Source organism: Erinaceus europaeus, chromosome 18 (genome assembly GCF_950295315.1).
Source record: "Erinaceus europaeus chromosome 18, mEriEur2.1, whole genome shotgun sequence".
Classification (NCBI taxonomy): Eukaryota; Metazoa; Chordata; class Mammalia; order Eulipotyphla; family Erinaceidae; genus Erinaceus; species Erinaceus europaeus.
The window spans coordinates 29,538,416-29,558,761 of NC_080179.1; the positions used below are offsets into that span (position 1 = coordinate 29,538,416).

At 36.3% G+C, this 20,346-nt stretch overlaps 1 protein-coding gene across 1 annotated transcript in view; it reads left to right on the forward strand.

Annotated features, from left to right (window-relative positions):
* Positions 1–20,346, forward strand: part of KCNH7 (potassium voltage-gated channel subfamily H member 7) — a 618,161-nt gene that overhangs the window by 588,528 nt on the left and 9,287 nt on the right. The window contains exons 13-14 of the mRNA XM_060177804.1: positions 5,056–5,319; positions 14,380–14,548. Of these exons, the coding sequence (XP_060033787.1) occupies positions 5,056–5,319; positions 14,380–14,548 (433 nt within the window). The remainder of the gene's footprint in view (positions 1–5,055; positions 5,320–14,379; positions 14,549–20,346) is intronic.

A 20,346-nucleotide genomic window follows, 5' to 3' on the forward strand; every position in this document is an offset into this window, starting at 1 on the left:
TCTCCCCAACAACAAAAGTCCTGGACCAGATGGCTTCACAAACGAATTCTACAAAACTTTCAGGAAACAGTTAATACCCATACTTCTTAAGCTATTCCATAAGATTGAAGAAACAGGAATACTCCCTTCCACCTTTTATGAAGCCAACATCACCCTGATACCAAAAGCTGATAGGGACAGAACAAAAAAGGAAAACTACAGACCAATATCTCTGATGAACATAGATGCCAAAATATTAAACAAGATCTTGGCCAACCGGATACAGCAACACATCAAAAAGATTGTTCATCATGACCAAGTGGGATTCATCCCAGGAATGCAAGGCTGGTTCAACATCCGTAAATCAATCAATGTCATTCATCACATCAATAAAAGCAAAGCCAAAAACCACATGATTATCTCAATAGATGCAGAGAAAGCCTTTGACAAAATCCAACACCCATTCATGCTCAAAACTCTACAAAAAATGGGAATAGATGGGAAATTCCTCAAGATAGTGGAGTCTATATATAGGAAACCTACAGCCAACATCATACTCAATGGACAGAAGCTGAAAGCATTCCCCCTCAGATCAGGGACTAGACAGGGCTGCCCACTGTCACCGTTACTCTTCAACATAGTATTGGAAGTTCTTGCCATAGCAATCAGGCAAGAGAAAGAAATCAAAGGAATACAGATTGGAAGGGAAGAAGTCAAGCTCTCACTATTTGCAGATGATATGATAGTATACATAGAAAGACCTAAAGAATCCAGTAGAAAATTACTGGAAGTTGTTAGGCAATATAGCAAGGTATCAGGCTACAAAATCAATGTACAAAAATCAGTGGCATTTCTTTATGCAAACACTAAATCTGAAGAAGAAGACATCCAGAAATCACTCCCATTTACTGTTTCAGCAAAATCAATCAAATACCTAGGAATAAAGTTGACCAAAGAAGTGAAAGACTTGTATGCTGAAAACTATGAGTCGCTACTCAAGGAGATAGAAACAGATACCAAGAAATGGAAAGATATCCCATGCTCATGGATTGGAAGAATAAATATCATCAAAATGAACATTCTCCCCAGAGCCATATACAAATTTAATGCAATACCCATCAAAGTTCCACCAAGCTTCTTTAAGAGAATAGAACAAACACTACAATCATTTATCTGGAACCTGAAAACACCTAGAATTGCCAAAAACATCTTGAGGAAAAGAAACAGAAATGGAGGCATCACACTCCCAGACCTTAAACTATATTATAAAGCCATCATCATCAAAACAGCATGGTACTGGAACAAAAATAGGCACACAGACCAGTGGAACAGAATTGAAAGCCCAGAAGTAAATCCCAACACCTATGGACATCTAATCTTTGATAAGGGGGCCCAAAGGATTAAATGGAAGAAGGAGGCTCTCTTCAATAAATGGTGCTGGGAAAACTGGGTTGAAACATGCAGAAGAATGAAATTGAACCACTTTATCTCACCAGAAACAAAAATCAACTCCAAATGGATCAAAGACCTAGATGTCAGACCAGAAACAATCAAATACTCAGAGGAAAACATTGGTAAAACACTTTCCCATCTACACCTCAAGGACATCTTTGATGAATCAAACCCAATTGCAAGGAAGACCAAAGCAGAAACAAACCAATGGGACTACATCAAATTGAAAAGCTTCTGCACATCCAAAGAAACTATTAAACAAACAGAGAGACCCCTCACAGAATGGGAGAAGATCTTCACATGCCAGACATCAGACAAGAAACTAATCACCAAAATATATAAAGAGCTCAGCAAACTTAGCCGCAAAAAAGCAAATGACCCCATCCAAAAATGGGCAGAGGAAATGAACAAAACATTCACCACAGAGGAGATCCAAAAGGCTAACAAACATATGAAAAACTGCTCTAGGTCACTGATTGTCAGAGAAATGCAAATTAAGACAACACTAAGATACCACCTCACTCCTGCAAGAATGGCATACATCAAAAAGGACAGCAGCAACAAATGCTGGAGAGGATGTGGGGACAGAGGAACCCTTTTACATTGCTGGTGGGAATGTAAATTGGTACAGCCTCTGTGGAGAGCAGTCTGGAAAACTCTCAGAAGGCTAGACATGGACCTTCCATATGACCCAATAATTCCTCTCCTGGGGTTATTCCCCAAGGACTCCATAACACCTAACCAAAAAGAGGTGTGTACTCCTATGTTCATAGCAGCACAATTCATAATAGCTAAAACCTGGAAGCAACCCAGGTGCCCAACAACAGATGAGTGGCTGAGAAAGCTGTGGTATATATACACAATGGAATACTATGCAGCTATCAAGAACAATGAACCCACCTTCTCTGACCCATCTTGGACAGAGCTAGAAGGAATTATGTTAAGTGAACTAAGTCAGAAAGTTAAAGATGACTATGGGATGATCCCACTCATCAACAGAAGCTGACTTAGAAGATCTGAAAGGGAAACTAAAAGCAGGACCTGATCAAATTGTAAGTAGGGCACCAAAGTAAAAACCCAGTGGTGAGCGATAGACATGTAGCTTCCTGGGCCAGTGGGGGGTGGGAGTGGGCGGGAGGGATGGGTCACGGTCCTTTGGTGATGGGAATGGTGTTTATGTACACTCCTAGCAAAATGTAGACATGTAAATCAGTAGTTAATTAATATGAGAGGGGGAAGTCAATTGTATGTCTCAAAGGTTCTCAAAAGACAAACTTGAATCTTTTAAATAGATAGGCTACATATTTGATATGCGGACTCTCTCAAAAGCCTAGACCAAGTAGATTAGAAGCTTCCAATAGCACAGCTATATACAAGATACTGGGTACTGTACAGCAAACCATAACAAAGGGACTTTTCAAAGTTAACCCTATTAACAAATAATGTGATGATAATATTAACTATTGATTGTCTTTTTGAACCCTAAGACAGCAGGAACCTCACATCTTCACTATAGAGCCCCTACTTCCCTCAGTCCTGGCACCCTTGGATAGGGCCCACTTTCCCGTATGCATCTCCCAATCCAAACCAAATAATATTGCATCTGCCGATCACAACCTAACCAAAGCAACGATTGCCATCTCAACATGCTTCACCTCAGACTGTATCCAGAGACTTCACGTGTGGAATGACAACCCTTCAGCTTCATTACTCGGGTGAGACCTTTCCTTTAATAGTACACTCTAATTTCATCTCAGGTAGTTCACTTTCTAACAAAGTCCCATAACCTAGACATACAACACTTTCTGTGAGAGAGAGCTTATGTTCACACGTATCCATAAACTACTGCAAAATATATACCTGAAAGCAGGATTACACTAGAGTTTGCAGTGAGTACCTCCCTAACACTTCCTCTCCACTATTCCAAACTTGGGATCCATGATTGCTCAACAAATTGTTTGGCTTTGTATGTTAACTCTCTTTTCAATCACCAGGTTCCAGATGCCACCAGGATGCTGACTAGGCTTCCCTGGATTGAAGACCCCACCAATGTGTCCTGGAGCTCAGATTCCCCAGAGACACACCTTACTAGGGAAAGAGAGAGGCAGACTGGGAGTATGGACCGACCAGTCAACGCCCATGTTCAGCGGGGAAGCAATTACAGAAGCCAGACCCTCTACCTTCTGCAACCCTCAACGACCCTGGGTCCATGCTCCCAGAGGGCTAGAGAATGGGAAGGCTATCATGGGAGAGGGTGGGTTATGGGGATTGGGTGGTGGGAATTGTGTGGAGTTGTACCCCTCCTACCTTATGCCTTTGTTCACTAATCCTTTCTTAAATAAAAAATTAAAAAAAAAAAAAAAAAGAATGAATGATAATCCCTGGTGGGACAGGAATTTGGTAAAGACAGAGGCTCTTAGCAGGGGAGCCTGCTAGGAGCTGGTCCCCAGGGACTGGTTATAGGGAGAGGTATGCTTAAAAATTAAAAGGAAAAAAAAATTTCCCCTTTTTTCCTACTCTAATTCTTAACCCAAATTAAGTTATAGTCACCTCCTTGGTGTCACCGCTAGGACCCCTTATTGACTGGCCTACTAAAGGCAGAAAATCCTACCGTTTCCAGGAGATGTGGTCAGAGCTCAAGCCACTAGCAGCTTCTCAGTCCGCCATCTTCCGGGAACCCTGAATTATGTTCTAATACAATCTCCAGGGCTGAAATTATTTTGACATTTCAGTATAAAATACCAATATACAGTACTGGCTTTAATATAGTTAGGTAAACCTACTTTAATTACTGTACCTAAGTTTTTTTTTCTTCATAATATGCTGCATAGTCAGACTTCCTGGGTGTCAAAGTCATTACATCTATTGTATCCAGGTTGAAATCTGGCCATTCATCCTTCACCACAAGTATATTTCCAAGTTTTGCCCTTGCGATATGTGTGCAAAGATGAGAGGGCATGAAGGTTAAAAACAGACTACAAGCTGCCATAGTAGTGATTTTTTAATTTAAGAAAAAAATTCCCTTTTATTATGTAATACACGGATATGACTTTCAGACTATGGGGCATATATGGTTCACAAAATCTTAGGGTCTGGCCTTGTAAAGGCAATATTAGGCAGGACTTGAAATTCAATAAATCTAGGAGCTTTCTTTCAAACCAACATTAAGTGCTAATTTTTAAGTTATAATTTTGTATAGCCTGCTAATGGTATTATAAATATCAAAATGACTATTGGCAAAAAAAGGCTCCCTACACCTTACTTAGGGAGATAATAATATGCAAGTGATTAATACATACAAATAGAGTTATAAACTATCCTACAGCATTTTTTCTGAGACATAAACATTTTAGCATCACTGAGTCTTTTGATTTTTAATTTATTTCAGTGAAACAGTCTAATGTCTCTAAAAATAAGAAGTTATAAAGTAGGTGCATTTTCAATAGAAAAAAGAAAAAATATACCATGGGTTTACTGTATATGTGTATATACATATATATAATATAACATTTTATATTTAAGTTATTCAAAGAACATCACTAACAGGTAGTTTCATATAAATAAATTGTATAATATATACAGTGTCACTTTTGGTTGTCTTTTACAAATTTTTTGCTTTGATAGATTTTGGCAAAGGAAACAGTACAAATGACCCTGAAGATTCTGTGGATACCATAACACATTATCAGAGTTCCAAGAAACATTTTGAAGAGAAGAAAAGCAGATCTTCATCTTTCATCTCCTCCATCGATGATGAACAAAAACCTCTCTTCTCAGGAATTGTAGATTCTCCACCAGGAATAGGAAAAGCAGGTGGACTGAATTTTGAAAAGACAATGCCAACCTCAGAAAGAATTCACATAGATAAAAGACGTCACTCTTGCAAAGGTAATCAAGTTTCTCAAGAACCAGTTTCTCTCCGTAGTGTTAATCATCAAATGTTTATTTTATAAAGCCCTTCTGATACATGTGAATATAATCTTTTGTAAGATTGCCACGAAATACTTTCAGAGTTAAGGACTCAGGTCATATACAAAATATTTGCATAATTCTTAGGACATTGGTAATTAGCCCCAAAGAATGATGCCCTTAAGAGGTTTCTGTGAGGTCGTCGGATGGTAGCACAGCAGGTTAAGCGCATGTGGCGCAAAGTGCAAGGACCAGCATTAAGGATCCTGGTTCCAGCTCCCATATCCCCACCTGCAGGGGAGTCGCTTCACAGGCGGTGGAGCAGGTCTGCAGGTGTCTATCTTTCTCTCCCCCTCTTTGTCTTCCCCTCCTCTCTCCATTTCTCTCTGCCCTATCCAACTACAATGGTATTAATAACAACAATATCTACAACAATAAAACAAGGGCAACAAAAGGGAATAAATAAATAAATCTTTGAAAAAAAATTTTTAAAAGAAGTTTCTGTGAGGGAGTTGGGCTGGGTAGCACAGCGGGTTCAGCACATGTGGTGCTTAAGGCAAATACCAACATAAGTAAAAATCCTGGTTCGAGCCCCAGGCTCCCCACCCGCAGTGGGGGTTGCTTCACAAGTGGTGAAGCAGGTCTACAGGTGTCTTTCTCTCCCCCTCTCTGTCTTCCCCTCCACTCTCCATTTCTTTCTGTCCTATCCAACAACAACGACATCAATAACTACAACAACAATAAAAAACAAGGGCAACAAAAGGGAAAATAAAGTAAGAGTAGTTGTAAGAGAACTAGAAAATTAGTAATATATAGTATCTGATCTAAATATACTAGTTAGATTGTGCTGTTAAGTGGCTGTCAGATCAGGCATGAGTCACATTGCTCAAGTCCAGCCTTACCTCTATCACTTACTTCCTTTAAAACTTTGATAAGTTGTTTGACAAACCTCACTACAAAGCTGTTTGCATATACTTAAATTAGTGATGATATCTGAAATAATTTCTTGGTTATGATTATAAAGCAAGATAACAAGTTTAAATTACTTCCCCTAGAATAAAAGTTCCAACTTAGTTTAGTACTTAAGCAGTTTCATAATCCTTATTTCAAATAGAAAGGGAGAGAGGGAGGAATAGACACCACAGCACTGCTTCACTACTTGTTGAATCTCTTCTAGTGTTGTGGTGCTCTCATGTGGAATCTGGACTCAAATCTAGAGCATGACACATGGTGGGGCAGAAATCTGCCCTCTACTAAGTTGGTCATCTCCTGGTCCCAAGAAGGTTTTTGACTGAATTCATATCATTCAATCTGTGAATTTATTGAAAGTTGTGGGTCTCTGTTTATGTTTTGCATTTCTCAAAGTTGCTTACCTTATCAAATCAGCTTTTGCCACAACCCCAGGTTGAATTAACCTATGGATATATGCAGCTGTTCTCTGGGCAACGTAAAATCTTCATGAAGTGCATGAAAATAGTGCCTCATTTATCACAATGTAAGAATAGAATATTAAATGTGATTACCAAATGTCCCATTTTAGTTATTTATGAAAATGGTTCTCGTAAGAGTTAAAAATAGAAGCAGATTTTTTCTTTTCTTTTTTTTTTTTTTTTGTTAAAGTCAGAATTTCTATGGTTTGTTAAGCCATGTCTCCATCTACAAAAGTCTGCTTAATGTGGGCCTATTTTTGTTTTTACATCACCAAGTCTTCTGTAGTCCAGGCTGACTTTTTTCAAACAGGCAGGTAGGCAGATAGACAGACAAATGACCACAGCATGAAGATTCCTTCAGTGTAGTAAAGTAGAGGGACCTGACTCAAACCTCAGGTCTTATAGATTACAAAGCAGGTACACTCCTGCTTAAGATATCTTGCCATGTTTGGGACTGAATTTTAAGTGTTTTGTCATCATTTCCTCTTGAGTTTTAGAGCTACAAGTGACAAGTCAGAACTTGTATGTTGTAAGCCCCAAAGATTTAAGGTTTAACCCACAGTACCACCATATGACAGAATTGAGCAGTGTCTCCTAGTCTCTCATTAAAATTAAATAAATAAAGCAACCAGTCATTATTTAATATAGATCTAAGGGGATTTTATGTGACTTTATTTGACTCTCATTGACAGTGTATTTTCAGTCCCTTCTTATACTTTTATTTTTCCATTTCTTCCAATCCATTTTAACTACTATTCTATGTACACATACTATTTGAAAAAATATATACATTGTCTACAAATTTTTAATTTTCAACAGTGTATAATGCTGTTATTTTTATTCAAATAATAAATATTGCCTTAAAATTGCAAAGCTAAACATGCCTACCAACTGAATAGACATAGTAGATATTAGACATAATAGATAATAAAATACTAATAACACAGTTAATCTGGTTAATTAATACAATGAATTCTAAAACTTCATTTGCTAGAAATGTCATCCTCTAAGATTTTTAAGGTGAAATACTGCAGAAGATATAAAAGTTTGAATTTTGGTGTAGTTGTTAACTATTATTGTCTTTAATTAAAACTACTAAATACCCACCCATAAATTTTGTTTTCACCATCAATAGGAAATTTTACTTACATTCCTAGCATCTGTCATGTATAACAGAAAAGCACATATAGACATAACTAAAAAGAAATACAATTTAACTGGTCTTAGGTTCTACTTAGACTGAGGTCAGAAGTTGACTGTAGAAAAACTGTATACCCAGAGCAAAGTGAAAGTTTACTTTCTGTACATCCATTTCCAGAAATGTGTCCTGCAACTATAGCAACATTTCCAAGGCAACCACCTACAAACTCTTTCAGAGCTATATTTAGAAGAGTCTGCAAAGGATGTTCATTTTGATTATGACCACTAACCAGAATTTCCCCTATTTTTCTCATATATCTGTCAAAACAAACTAATTGCACATCTCTAAATTTTAATAGAGTAACTTACACTCAAAGAAGCTTTGGATAATTTACATTTTATTCTATTCTTAAAAGATTTTTTCTTGAACATTAACAAAAGAAAAAGTATATCCCTACACAATTTATTGCAAGTGACTCACCACTGTCATTTTTTAAATTATTATATTGTATATACCTTGAGAATGAGAGCTGTTAGACATAGGAGATGAGGTTTTGTAAGCATTTTTGTATAGAACTTCTCAGTTCTTATTTTCTTCTCTAAGATTTCCCATATTATTACAACTAGCTAACACAAGGAAAGCAAAGGCCCCACCAAATCATTTAAACTGTATTCTGAATATTTTTGGAAATGTTTTTCCAAGTTGAAAATATAGCATGTTGACATAATGTTATTGTTTTGCATTATTTATAGAATCATATATCTGTGAATCATACTTCTCAGTGAAAATATGCTAGTGACATTAAAACTCAAGCTATATCATTTTACTGCAGTCATTTTAATTTCATTATGCTTTCTAACACATCAAAAGATAATATTAAACTTTATTATTGAACTATTACATAAAGAAAAATCTCAGGATCCCATAGGTTAAGGAAACCTTAATCACAACTCTTTTGAAATTCATTGGCAATCTCTCTGAAGTCTGTTAGTCATTTCCTAAAAATAAAAGTTGCTGGATTTTTATCTGTTTAAAATTATCTTTGGATATACTAATTTTTTTTTATATTATTTCACTCAACTGAGGCAAACATTGAAGATTCCTCATTAGAGAAATGTCTGCATATTCAGTGATAAAATAATGACAAAAACATAGAGAGGATACAGAATTAAAAAATATATTGGGGGCTTAATGGTTTACAGTACAGTCTTAAATACACATGCATGTTGGGGTTGGGTGGTTTTGCACCTGGCTGAGCACCCATTTTACAATGCACAAAGAACCAGGCTTGAGCCCCCAATCCCTACCTGCAGGGGGAAAGCTTTGCAAGTGGTGAAGCAGGGCTGCAGATGACTATCTCCCTCATCTCCTTCTTCCCTCTCAATGTATGTCTGTATCCAATAATAAATAAAAAATATTATAAAAAATACATATTCACCACCTTTCCTGTCCTCTTGATTGATGTTTAGGAGACACAACAGGACCCCTATGTTCCTTCATCTTGTCCCTTACCCTTCTTCCCCAGAACCTTTTGCTTTGGTGCAAGATGCCACACCCAGTCTAACTTTCACCTTATGTTCTTTGTTCTCACATTCTGCCTATAAGTGAGATCATTTGGTATTAGATCATGAAACATAAACTTTTATTGAACTAACTGTACTTTCAGAGAAACTACGAGAAAGTATTGATATAGAGCACTAATCACACAATTAACCTGATTACTTAATAGAATCAAGCAACGATCTCTAAACCCTCACTTTCCTGAAATGTCAACCTCTAAGATTTTTTAAGGTGTATTATTGCAGAAGATAAAAAATTTTGATGTAGTTGTTAACTATTATAGTCTGTAATTGGAACTACTAAATACCCATAAATTTTAGCTTCATCATCAATAGGAAATCATGCAAATTCTGTTCGTTTCTAGACTTATAGCTGATTTCCCGTAGATTCACTGCTTTCCAATTTCTTTAATTGTCAAGGATAAATTCTTTAATTTTACATAACCCTTGTCAGTGTCTAATCTTAGTCATTTGTAAAAGAAAAAACATCTACCAGACCAAAATCATTTTCAGTGATTCAAATTTGTTTCAAGTCAAATGAGAATGAAGACACGCTTTAGTCTTTTCCTCCTACCAGCCTTCACACTGGAAAATTATCTCTCATGTCCTTTCATCGTCTCTGAAATAAATTCCTGTTGCCACAAGTATTTTTTTCACAAACTTTATTTTCCCTTTAACCACTGCAAGCCATGCTCTGGATAGATAAAATGTAGAGAGTGGGAAACCAAAACAAATGTCAAAGTATCAAGGTAGGTTCAGAAATGTCTGTTTATCCTTCTGGTTTTTCAGAAAGTAAAAACATATTTTTTTTTTAATGAGGCAGATTGGTAAGAAAAAAGTGAAGAGGAATTGTTTGGTTGATTGATTGATTACCACCTGTACACATACAAGAAATCCAGATCTGAGTAGCTCGCCATTCAGTCTTTTCTAAAAATATTGAATAACTGTTTGATTTATTGATTTATTTGAATAGAGCTAAAAAGAAATCAAGAAGATAGGTAGTGGGAGATAGAGACAGAGAGAGAAAGAGGGAGAGAGAGAGAGAGAGAGAGAGAGAGAGAGAGAGAGAGAGAGAGACCTGTAGCACAACTTCACATCTTATGAAGCTTTCCCCCTGCAGGTAGGGATTGTGTATTTTAACTTATATGTTCTGCTGGGTATGCCACCACCTATTCCCTGATCTTGTTTGTTTGTTTGTTTGTTTATTTATTTACCAGAGCACCATTCATCTCTGACTATTAGTAGTAGCAGGAATTGAATCTGGGATCTCTCCCATGCAGGTCTTGTGCAGCAGTACTGTGTTAAACAGCTTAAATAGTGCAGAGGACTTTAGAAAGGAAAAAGGGGAAGGGAGTTAAGAATGTTAACCAAATTCTGAGATCCCAATGCACAATGGTGGCAAAGAAATCAAGCTGGGAGTGAGTGTTTTACAGAAAACTTTCAAGAGGAAATAATGATTCCTATGTTCAACAATTGTACTGTAAACTATTATACTGCTAATAAAATGGTTTGAAAAAATTATGCAATAAAGAACATAGTAAAGCAAAGGCGTGCAGATTTTAGTTCTGCCTTCTCTATTGATTAGATCTGACCTAGGAGACATGTTTATTTCAAAGGTAATATTCCTTCATGACTACTCCTGTGAAATTAACCATTTGCCAATAACAAAAGGGAGGGATGGTTGGCAGATTTTTTTTATTGTTGTTCCCATACAATGTCAAATATTATATGGCAAAAGTGAAAAAGTTGGAAATCACACTTGCCTTTAAATATTGGCAACTTAAACATACAGACTGTTGAAGAAACAAGTTTAAAGAAATTCAAAGGGAGTCGGGCAGTAGCGCAGCAGGTTAAGCGTAGGTGGCACAAAACGCAAGGACCGATGTAAAGATGTCGGTTCAAGCCCGCAGCTCCCCACCTGCAGGGGAGTTGCTTCACAGGCGGTGAAGCAGGTCTGCAGGTGTCTATCTTTCTCTTCCCCTCTCTGTCTTCCCTTCCTCTCTCTGTTCTATCCAACAACCGCTACAACAATAAAACAAAGTAAATAAATAAATGAAATTCAGAAATGGGAGGGAGTAGATAGCATAATTTTTATGTAAAGAGACTATCATGCCTGAGGCTCTGAAGTCTCAGATTTAGTAATCCCCCATATCACCATAAACCAGCACTGACTCGTGCTCTGAAAAAAAAGAAATTCAGAAAATGAATTTGTATTAAAAATTTTAAGACCTTTTCTAGACTGAATTTTTCAGTGCATGAACTAATGTTGTTTTGGCTTTTAATTCCTCCACACGTTAGCAAAGTGACAGGCATATGAAAGACACTCAAAACATTTGAAAAGTAAGCTTGGAGAGCCGGGCAGTAACACTGCGGGTTAAGCGCAGGTAGTGCAAAGCGAAAGAACTGGCATAAAGATTCAGGTTCAAGCCCCCGACTCCCCACCTGCAGGGGAGTTGCTTCACAGGTGGTGAAGCAGGTCTGCAGGTGTCTATCTTTCTCTCCCCCTCTTTGTCTTCCCCTCCCCTCTCCATTTCTCTCTGTCCTATCCAACAACGACAACATCAGTAACAATAACTACAAATATAGAACAACAAGGGCAACAAAAGGGAATAAATAAATAAATATATAAAAAGTAAGCTTGAACAGATAAGCAATTTTTTCAACAATCATATTTTTTATTTTTAAAAGCATATTAAAACAGTTATAGTACAGACACAGGTTATCACAATTTACAAGAAACAGAAACCCACAATTCAATGGAGGCAGCACTTAAATTGCATTTATCATATTGATAAGCAACATTTTTAAATATAGTAACACAAAATATTTTAATGAAAGAACTGTAAATAATAGAAATTAATGTGAATGAATAAAAACAATGTAAAAAAAACTATGAGAGGCAAAACCATGAAAACAGTACCATTGAACTAGGTGACTTGTAAAGTCTATCATATCTCTTTTTAACATATGCATATATATATTAGTGATTTAACATTGATTTACAAAATTATGGGATGAAAGGGGTCTAATTCCACACTGTTCCCACCATCAGAGTTCTGAGTTCCCATTCCTTTCACTAGAAATTATAGTGGTTTTTTTCAGAGTCACAGATATGTGTTGACTAACATGTATATATCCATTTCTACCACAGTCCTGCCCTCTTCTCCCCTCTAAATCAAACTTACACCCACTGTCACCTTCGAATGCTCTTCTTTTTTCCTCTTTTCTCCTGGTCCAGATGGAATTGAGGTTCAGACCCTCTGGTGATTTCCCCTAACATTTTTCTTCTGCTAGGAGTATGAATCAAAAAATTTTAATTGGTGCAGATGGTGGGAGTTCTGGCTTCTGTAATTGCTTCTCCAGTGGACATGGGCATTGACAGGTTGACCCATACCCCCAGCCTATTTCTATCTTTTCCTAGTAAGGTAGGGCTCTGGAGAGGTAAGTTTCTGGGACACAGTGGTGAGGCCTTCTTCTCAGGAAAGTTAAAATGAAATAATAGTGTATCTGCAAATTGGTGGCTGAAAATCAGTTAAGATATAAAACAGGACAAAGTGTTCAATAAGCAGGAACCAAAAGTAGGAATTGAGCAGTTGTAAGTAGGAGTCTTGGGGTTTTAAGAAGCTAGGAAGTTCATTTTAGTTATGTTCCAAGTGGTCCGACTTTAGTGTTTTTTTTTTTTTTTTGCCTAAGCTTGACAGCTATGCAGGTGGACTAAAAATACTGTCTGGGAAGATGGTGTCAGAATTGAGAATAGAAGTAGAAAGCTGAATTAGGGATTAGTGTAGCTTCCAAACTTGAAAGAAAATCTATAAATACAATTAATTTACCCCATTAACCTAACCCAGGGCATATATATATATTCACATTTAGCACCGGGACCTGTATAACCTCTGAGTCCTTTTCAGTTTGAGCTCGCAGTCCATAGTCACAGCTGGGGAACAATCTAGGCTGCAATCATTTCAGGACCAGTCTTCCTAGAGCAGTAGAGCAGGATGACCCAGCTTCCCTATGGAAAGTGGGGCAGTCCTTACCATTGCTACTTTATGGTAAGGGTAAGTTTCTTGAGAGCCCCACAAGATGATGACATTCCTGATGGAAGTGACCAGTAGTGATGGAAATTATATATATTTGTCTTCCTTCTCAGATAAGGAATACAGCACCTGACTTCCTCAGGTGTTCTCCAGATTCTTTTTGTTCTCTGAGTGGTGGGGCAAAAATTAAGGTTCCTTGTCACAAAATTTTCAAGTTTCAACCTGGTGGAACTAGGGTTTATAAAAGATGTTCCCCTCACATTTTTCCCTCTGGGAGTATGAACCAAATTATTGTTAAGGTGTGGAAGAAAGTAGTTCTGGCTTCTGTAATTGCTTCTCCATTAGATATGGATGTTGGCCAGTCAACACATACCCCCAGAAAACCATTAAAGCTCTAATAACTTATTATTCCTTGGTTCTACTAGGAATTAAATTGGCCTACAGGAGTTCCCTTGAGGACCAACACTGCTCCCACGGCTCCCAATTTGGGTCCCCTCTGAAGTATGAAGTATGAAAATTTTCCCAGGAAATAGAACCCATATACCTTAAATTTTAGATGAAGCAATCAAAGCATCATGTGCTAATTATTCTAAAACATAAAATCACAATCCATTTCTCTCTGGTCAGTTTTAGGTTAACTAATCATGTCTTGTAAGAAAAACAGAAAGAAGAGAACATTTCAACTATAAAGACAACAAAATCATATCCAAGACTGCTAGCTCTATGTTTTTATTCATATGAAAACACAGGGAAAGTGTCTCAAAGTTTAAGGTGGAAATCAACTCTCAATTGCTCTCTCATTTTGATCTGATATTCCTTCCTGATTGTTTTATAATGTGTCTGGAAGTTGACTCCCTTCTTGTTATTGTCTACAGATATCTCTGACACAGGAAAATGGCAACAAGAAAACACCCAGACTCAGGCTGAGGAGTCTAGTCCATCAGCACTTCAACAAGCTGCCTGGGGGATTTCTGAAACAGAAAGTGATCTCACCTATGGGGAAGTGGAGCAAAGACTAGATTTGCTCCAAGAACAACTTAACAGGTATACATACTGGTGGAACAAAGAGAGGACATATCCCAAGTTCTTAGTCGGGGGTAGCTTTATTCCTTGTAAATAACCAAAAAAAAAAAAAAAAAAAAACTATCATGGTTTTATATTTCATATGTTTATTTAAAATAAGACTAGAAATTGGCAGAATTATTAAGATGTGTTTCAAGGAGTATTTATGTAGAGCACCTCATTCTTCTGGAAGCACAAATCTTATTTTTCTTTTGCCTGCAGTAAACTCCATATGCCACTCATACTACTAAGGAAGCTCCTTTTACTTCCCATAAAATAATTAATATTTAGCAGTTAACTAGGATTTTTCTTCTTTTACTCCTCTTTTTATGCTTTTTTGGTTGGTCCTAGTAACTTAGTTATATTTGTGGCTTTTTATTTTATTAGAGAGAAAATGATTCAAATATTGTGTAGTCACTGTTTTAAAAAATATGATAGAGATGAAAATTCCCCAAAATTAAACAAAGATCATCTTCATTTTACCTCCATCTTTGATCTTCCTGTTTCTAATAAAGAATACATTTTGGTTGTAGAAAGAATGTAACCCCTTAGCTCAAATCTTCATGACTTTCCCTAATTTAAACTGGTCGATAAGATTCAGAAAAATGGAGGAATGAGTGTGAATGGAACTTAATTCAAAGCAGCCTTCAGGTACACCACAAGTGAGACATTCCAGTGGTTACAGATGAATTATAATATGGAGAAAACCAAAAAGTTCAAATCACTGGATTTACTAAATCAGTTCAAATCATGCAATGAAAAATGGCAACAGCCAGAGAAAGTAATTAACACATCTCTAAACAGTGTGAGCATAATCAAAGAACTATACTTACTGGAATCCTGGTTTATGCAATATTCATGCATGTTGTATCAGATTTTCTACTGGCATCAGAAATTATAGGAATAGCCAAATAGAAAAGGGATTTATTAGCAAAAGAAATCAATTTATAAGTTGAGGGGCTTGCCTAGATTACTTAGTTTAAAAAGCAAATTTCAAAAAGTGGGAGTGGGAATTGTTATACATAAATAATGTAATATTCTACATATACTTAGGAGGATTCCAGAAAAAATGCATATTACAAAGATAAAGGGTAGACATAAACAATCAAGCATCATATGCTCAGGAAATAGTGAGAAAACATCATTGGGGGTATGATTTTTAGTTTGAGACGAGAACAAAGTTGATCTTAGGCCAAGGTAAGTTCCACTGTTCAGAATTCAAGGACCAATACTGTACAGACAGAGGTCTGGGGTCAAAAGCCACATAAAAGTTATTTGTAAGACTTTGTCTCAGTTCAGTCAAAACCAAAAGAATGAAGCAGTGTAGCTACCCTGATGGAAGGACTGTCACACCATCAAAACTGCTAGCCTCAAGCCAGTTTGAATTTGCTTTTCTTACTCCTAAAGATTCCATTTCAATTTCTTTGAAGAAAAGAAAGGGTGTAAAGTTTCCAAAGGTTTTGATTATTTGATTATACTGTTAATGGTTTGCTACAAGGATCAGAATTGAGGTTGACACAAAGGAAACCACAGATAAAATATCCCCTGTGCCAATGACACACAATCACAGAGACAGAAGACCAAGTGCATCTCACTGTGACTCTCCAATTAGCCTGATGTGTTCTATTGACTTTTCATAGGAGAAACACATGTTAAAACAAAGAGAGAGTGAGATTTTACTATACGTCAACAATAGCGACCAAGTATGGGGTCATAGTTGTTTGTTCAGACATGTCATGAGAATAATGTGTTCCGTCTCTGTGTTTAAGCTATTTTTTTATTTGTTATATCATAAACCTAGTTCATGTTTGGTGTGGCATACATGTAATCATTGGACAGTCAGAAAAATATGTCATGACTTTTCCAACAATCCAATAACATGTTCTCTGTAGTCATTCCGTCTTAAGAATTATGTTTGTAACTAAGAAGCTACTTGCTTGACCATTATCTTTAGTGACATATCCGATGCCTTTTTCCTATACAACATAAACTACCAGTTTACTTAGTATCTACCTATTAAGTGTTTTAAATATGACATTTGTTATATTTGTATGCTTAACTTAGAAGAGAACTGTGTCAAACAAGTCAGTAAACACATAAAATCATGTGTGAACAAACATATTGATACATTATCAAGAAGTTTAAATGAAGACAGGATAGTCACTCATCCTGTAAAGTACCCCAGAACCACATGGAAGCACCATGGGCTTGGGTATCAAGGAACTTCAAGCATGATGGAGCAATGCTGAGGTGTCTGCTTCTTGCTTAATGTCTCTCTCTCTCTCTTTCTCTAAAATAAGGTCTGAGCTTGGGTTCCACTGCACTATAGCAATTCTCGGTGTCATGGTACCTTTCCCTTTCATTGTATCTCTGTGTCTATTTATCTATTTGTCTGGGTGGGAATTCATTCCAGAACAGCCTGAACTATGATGACTGCCCCCATAAGAAAGAACAAGAAGAATTTTAAATAAATACATATTAATTTAATATTTATGTTTATATATATTTATAAATAAAATATATTTATTATATATATAATTGGATTTAACATTATCTGTGTTTAGGTCCATATTCCAATCCCAAGTGCCAAATTCAACTCTTACAAAATTAAAAAAAGATATATTTTTTCATATGTCAGTAGTACCTGATTAAAATATAGAGGCCTGTTATAATATTAACTATTATTAAGAAAAGCCTACTTAATACTTAATTTATTTGCTTATTCTCCCTCCCTGTTTATGCCAAGTTTCATGGATCTTTTAGTCATTATTTAATTACATAATATAGATACATGATATAACACCAAAAAGTTCACATGAGTAGGGCCTCTGAATTTGAACCTTTCAATTACTGTTACTGAGAGAGAATAACTGCCAATTTTCTTCCTGCCAGACATTTAGTGTGTATCTGATACCTCTAATAATAAAAACCAAGCAGATGAATGACATGGATAAGTTATATCTTTAATATAATAATCACACAGTACTTGCAATTAAGTAATTTAAATTGAAGTCATAATTCTGTTACTTACTACTTACAGGGTGATTAATCAAGTCATTCACATTTGTGCAGTCTCAGGGTTTTTTTTTTCTTTGACTCATGCTGTTCTGTAATGTGGTTATAGGGACTAAGATAACTCTTAATACATAAAAATAGGAGGTGGGTACTGGCAGCTTGGCTAAATTTAATTAACAATAAACTTCACTTCTATTGTTAGTGATTCTCTGGGTGAATTCTACTTTTCTTTTTTTAATTTTATTTATTTATTATTGAATAGAGACAAAGAGAAATTGAGAAGGGAGGGGGAGATAGAGAGGGAGAGAAACAGAGATGCCTCTTCAGCTCTACTCATGAAGCTCTGCTCTGCACTCTTGAAGCTTTCCGCCTGCAGAGGCTTGAACCTGAGTCCTTGAGCACTGTAGTGTGGGTGCTTAACCAGGTGAACCACCACCTGGTCCCTGTATTCAGCTTTCATATACTTTCTGATTTGAACATTTCTTTAAGACTAAACTGAGATCTGCTTATTGTCTTTTCCTGGGTGCCGATCATTGATGCTAGACATAAATTACTGAAACCTTTTTTTTCAATATGTCCTAAAGCTGCAAGTACAAAACTTCTATAGGAACATCTAGAATCTATTTGCAACAGTCCATTATAAATTTGTTATTTGAATCTATTAAGTTAATTATTAATATTATATTATGCTTTACCACAGCTAAAATGCAATTATATCTCTTTTGAAATATTCCTTGCATCTATATGTTCTTTGGTAACCTTATCCTTGAACTAACTTGTAGTTATTTATCATATTTTCACCATTATTGCATTGCCTAACTCAGCTTAAGCTCTTACAGACTTAAAATCATAAATTTTACATTTTTACTGTGTATCTTCAGCAATTTCTTTCCTTCATTTTACTCTAAAAGGAAAATTTAGAGAAAAGTTTCCTGAGGGCAGTTTAATTCAGAATTCAACTCTACAGGGTGAGAACCATGAGACATTTTTTAGAACTAGGTTGCCAACTTTAGTATTATGATCACTTATGCCACTGAGTTTCCACATCACATATTAAGTATACATACACATCAATAAAAGCAGATACATAAGTCCATTTGAATCAACCTCGCTGATTTTCCATTTTAATGGCCAATTAAATTATGCATAGAGTTAAAGCTTTATATTAAAAAATGTTTAAAGTTATTATTTATTTTCCCTTTTATTGTCCTTGTTGGTTTTTTTATTGTTGTTGTAGTTATTGTTGTTGTTATTTATGTCATTGTTAGATAGGACTGAGAGAAATGGAGAGAGGAGGGGAAGACAGAGAGGGGGAGAGAAAGATCTGCAAACATCTGCAGACCAGCTTCACTGCCTGTGAAGCGACTCACCTACAGGTGGGGAGCCTGGGGCTCAAACCTGGATCCTTACGCCAGTCCTTGCGCTTTGCACCACCTGAGCTTAACCCACTGCGCTACCGCCCAACTCCCACATAAAAAAATTCTAATGTACTTATAGTTAGGCTCTCATATGTATACATTTGGGGGTTTCATTCGCACTGATCTTAAAGTAAAGCATCTCAAACTCTTATGTGCATCTGGATCACCTAGAGGTCTTGTTAAAATGCAGGTTCTAAATAGGTCTAAAGTGATATGGATTCCACATTCTAACAAGCTCCCAGGTTCAATCACACTTTGAGCAGGGAGGCCTTGGAGAATGTGAAATCTTCTACTCATGATTCTACCTGTGCAGAACATCCAGGGCAATTTCTCTGTGTGCCTCTATCATTATCCAGATCTTGTTGTGTTACAGATATTTATGCACTGTTTCATTGTTATTTTAGAGGTGGTTAATTCCTGTCAGCACCTGAGAACAGAGTCCATGTTTAAATTCATCAAAATGCTCTCCTGTCATCTTCTTATGCGGCACCTGATATAGTATAGGTCTTTGAATAAATTAGTGACTCCATTTGCTTTACACAGCTATGCAGCTAAGCTGATAGAGAAGAAGAAAAGTAATTTTGCCTGAACCTTTACAAGTTCTTGGCTAAGAGTTTTGTAATAAAAGATAGATTAACAAGAGAAAAACAAATGTAATCTTTTTGACATATAAAGCTTGTGTATATATTGGAGCATCCCAGGGAAAACTAATAACTAGAAATTAAATAATATCTTAATAGAGGAAGAGAGTGTGTAATATAGGCCTCTTATTGGTTAGCAAATGATTTTTTAAAAAAAGATCAGTTAGACCCCAGAAGAATAAATAGGACATATGAAAGCAATAGATCCTATTCATTAGACATGAAAATATAAGTATAGCAAAGAAATTCTTCACCAATTTTTCCCTTTGTTAAATGTATAGATTTATGTGGGCAGTTGTAACAAAAATGCCCTTAGATTGGATGATTTATGAGTAACAAAGATTTATTTCTTGTAGTTCTGGAGGTTGGGAATTCCGTGGTATTTGGTGAAAATCATCTTCCTGATTCATAAATATCTGACTTTTAAAAATATTTTTATTTCTTTTTTAATATTTAATTTATTTATTATTTATTATTGGATAGAGACAGAGAGAAACTGAGAAGGGAGAGGAGGATAGAGAAAAAAAGAGACAGAGAGAGACACTTGCAGTCCTGCTTCACCACTTGTGAAGCTTTACCCCTGCAGGTGGGTACCAGGGGCTTAAACCTGCATCCCTGTGCACTGTAATGTGTGTACTTAACCACTATTGGGTTTTGACTTGCAATAAAAAAAAAAGATTTATTTATCGTGTGTGTGTGTGTGTGT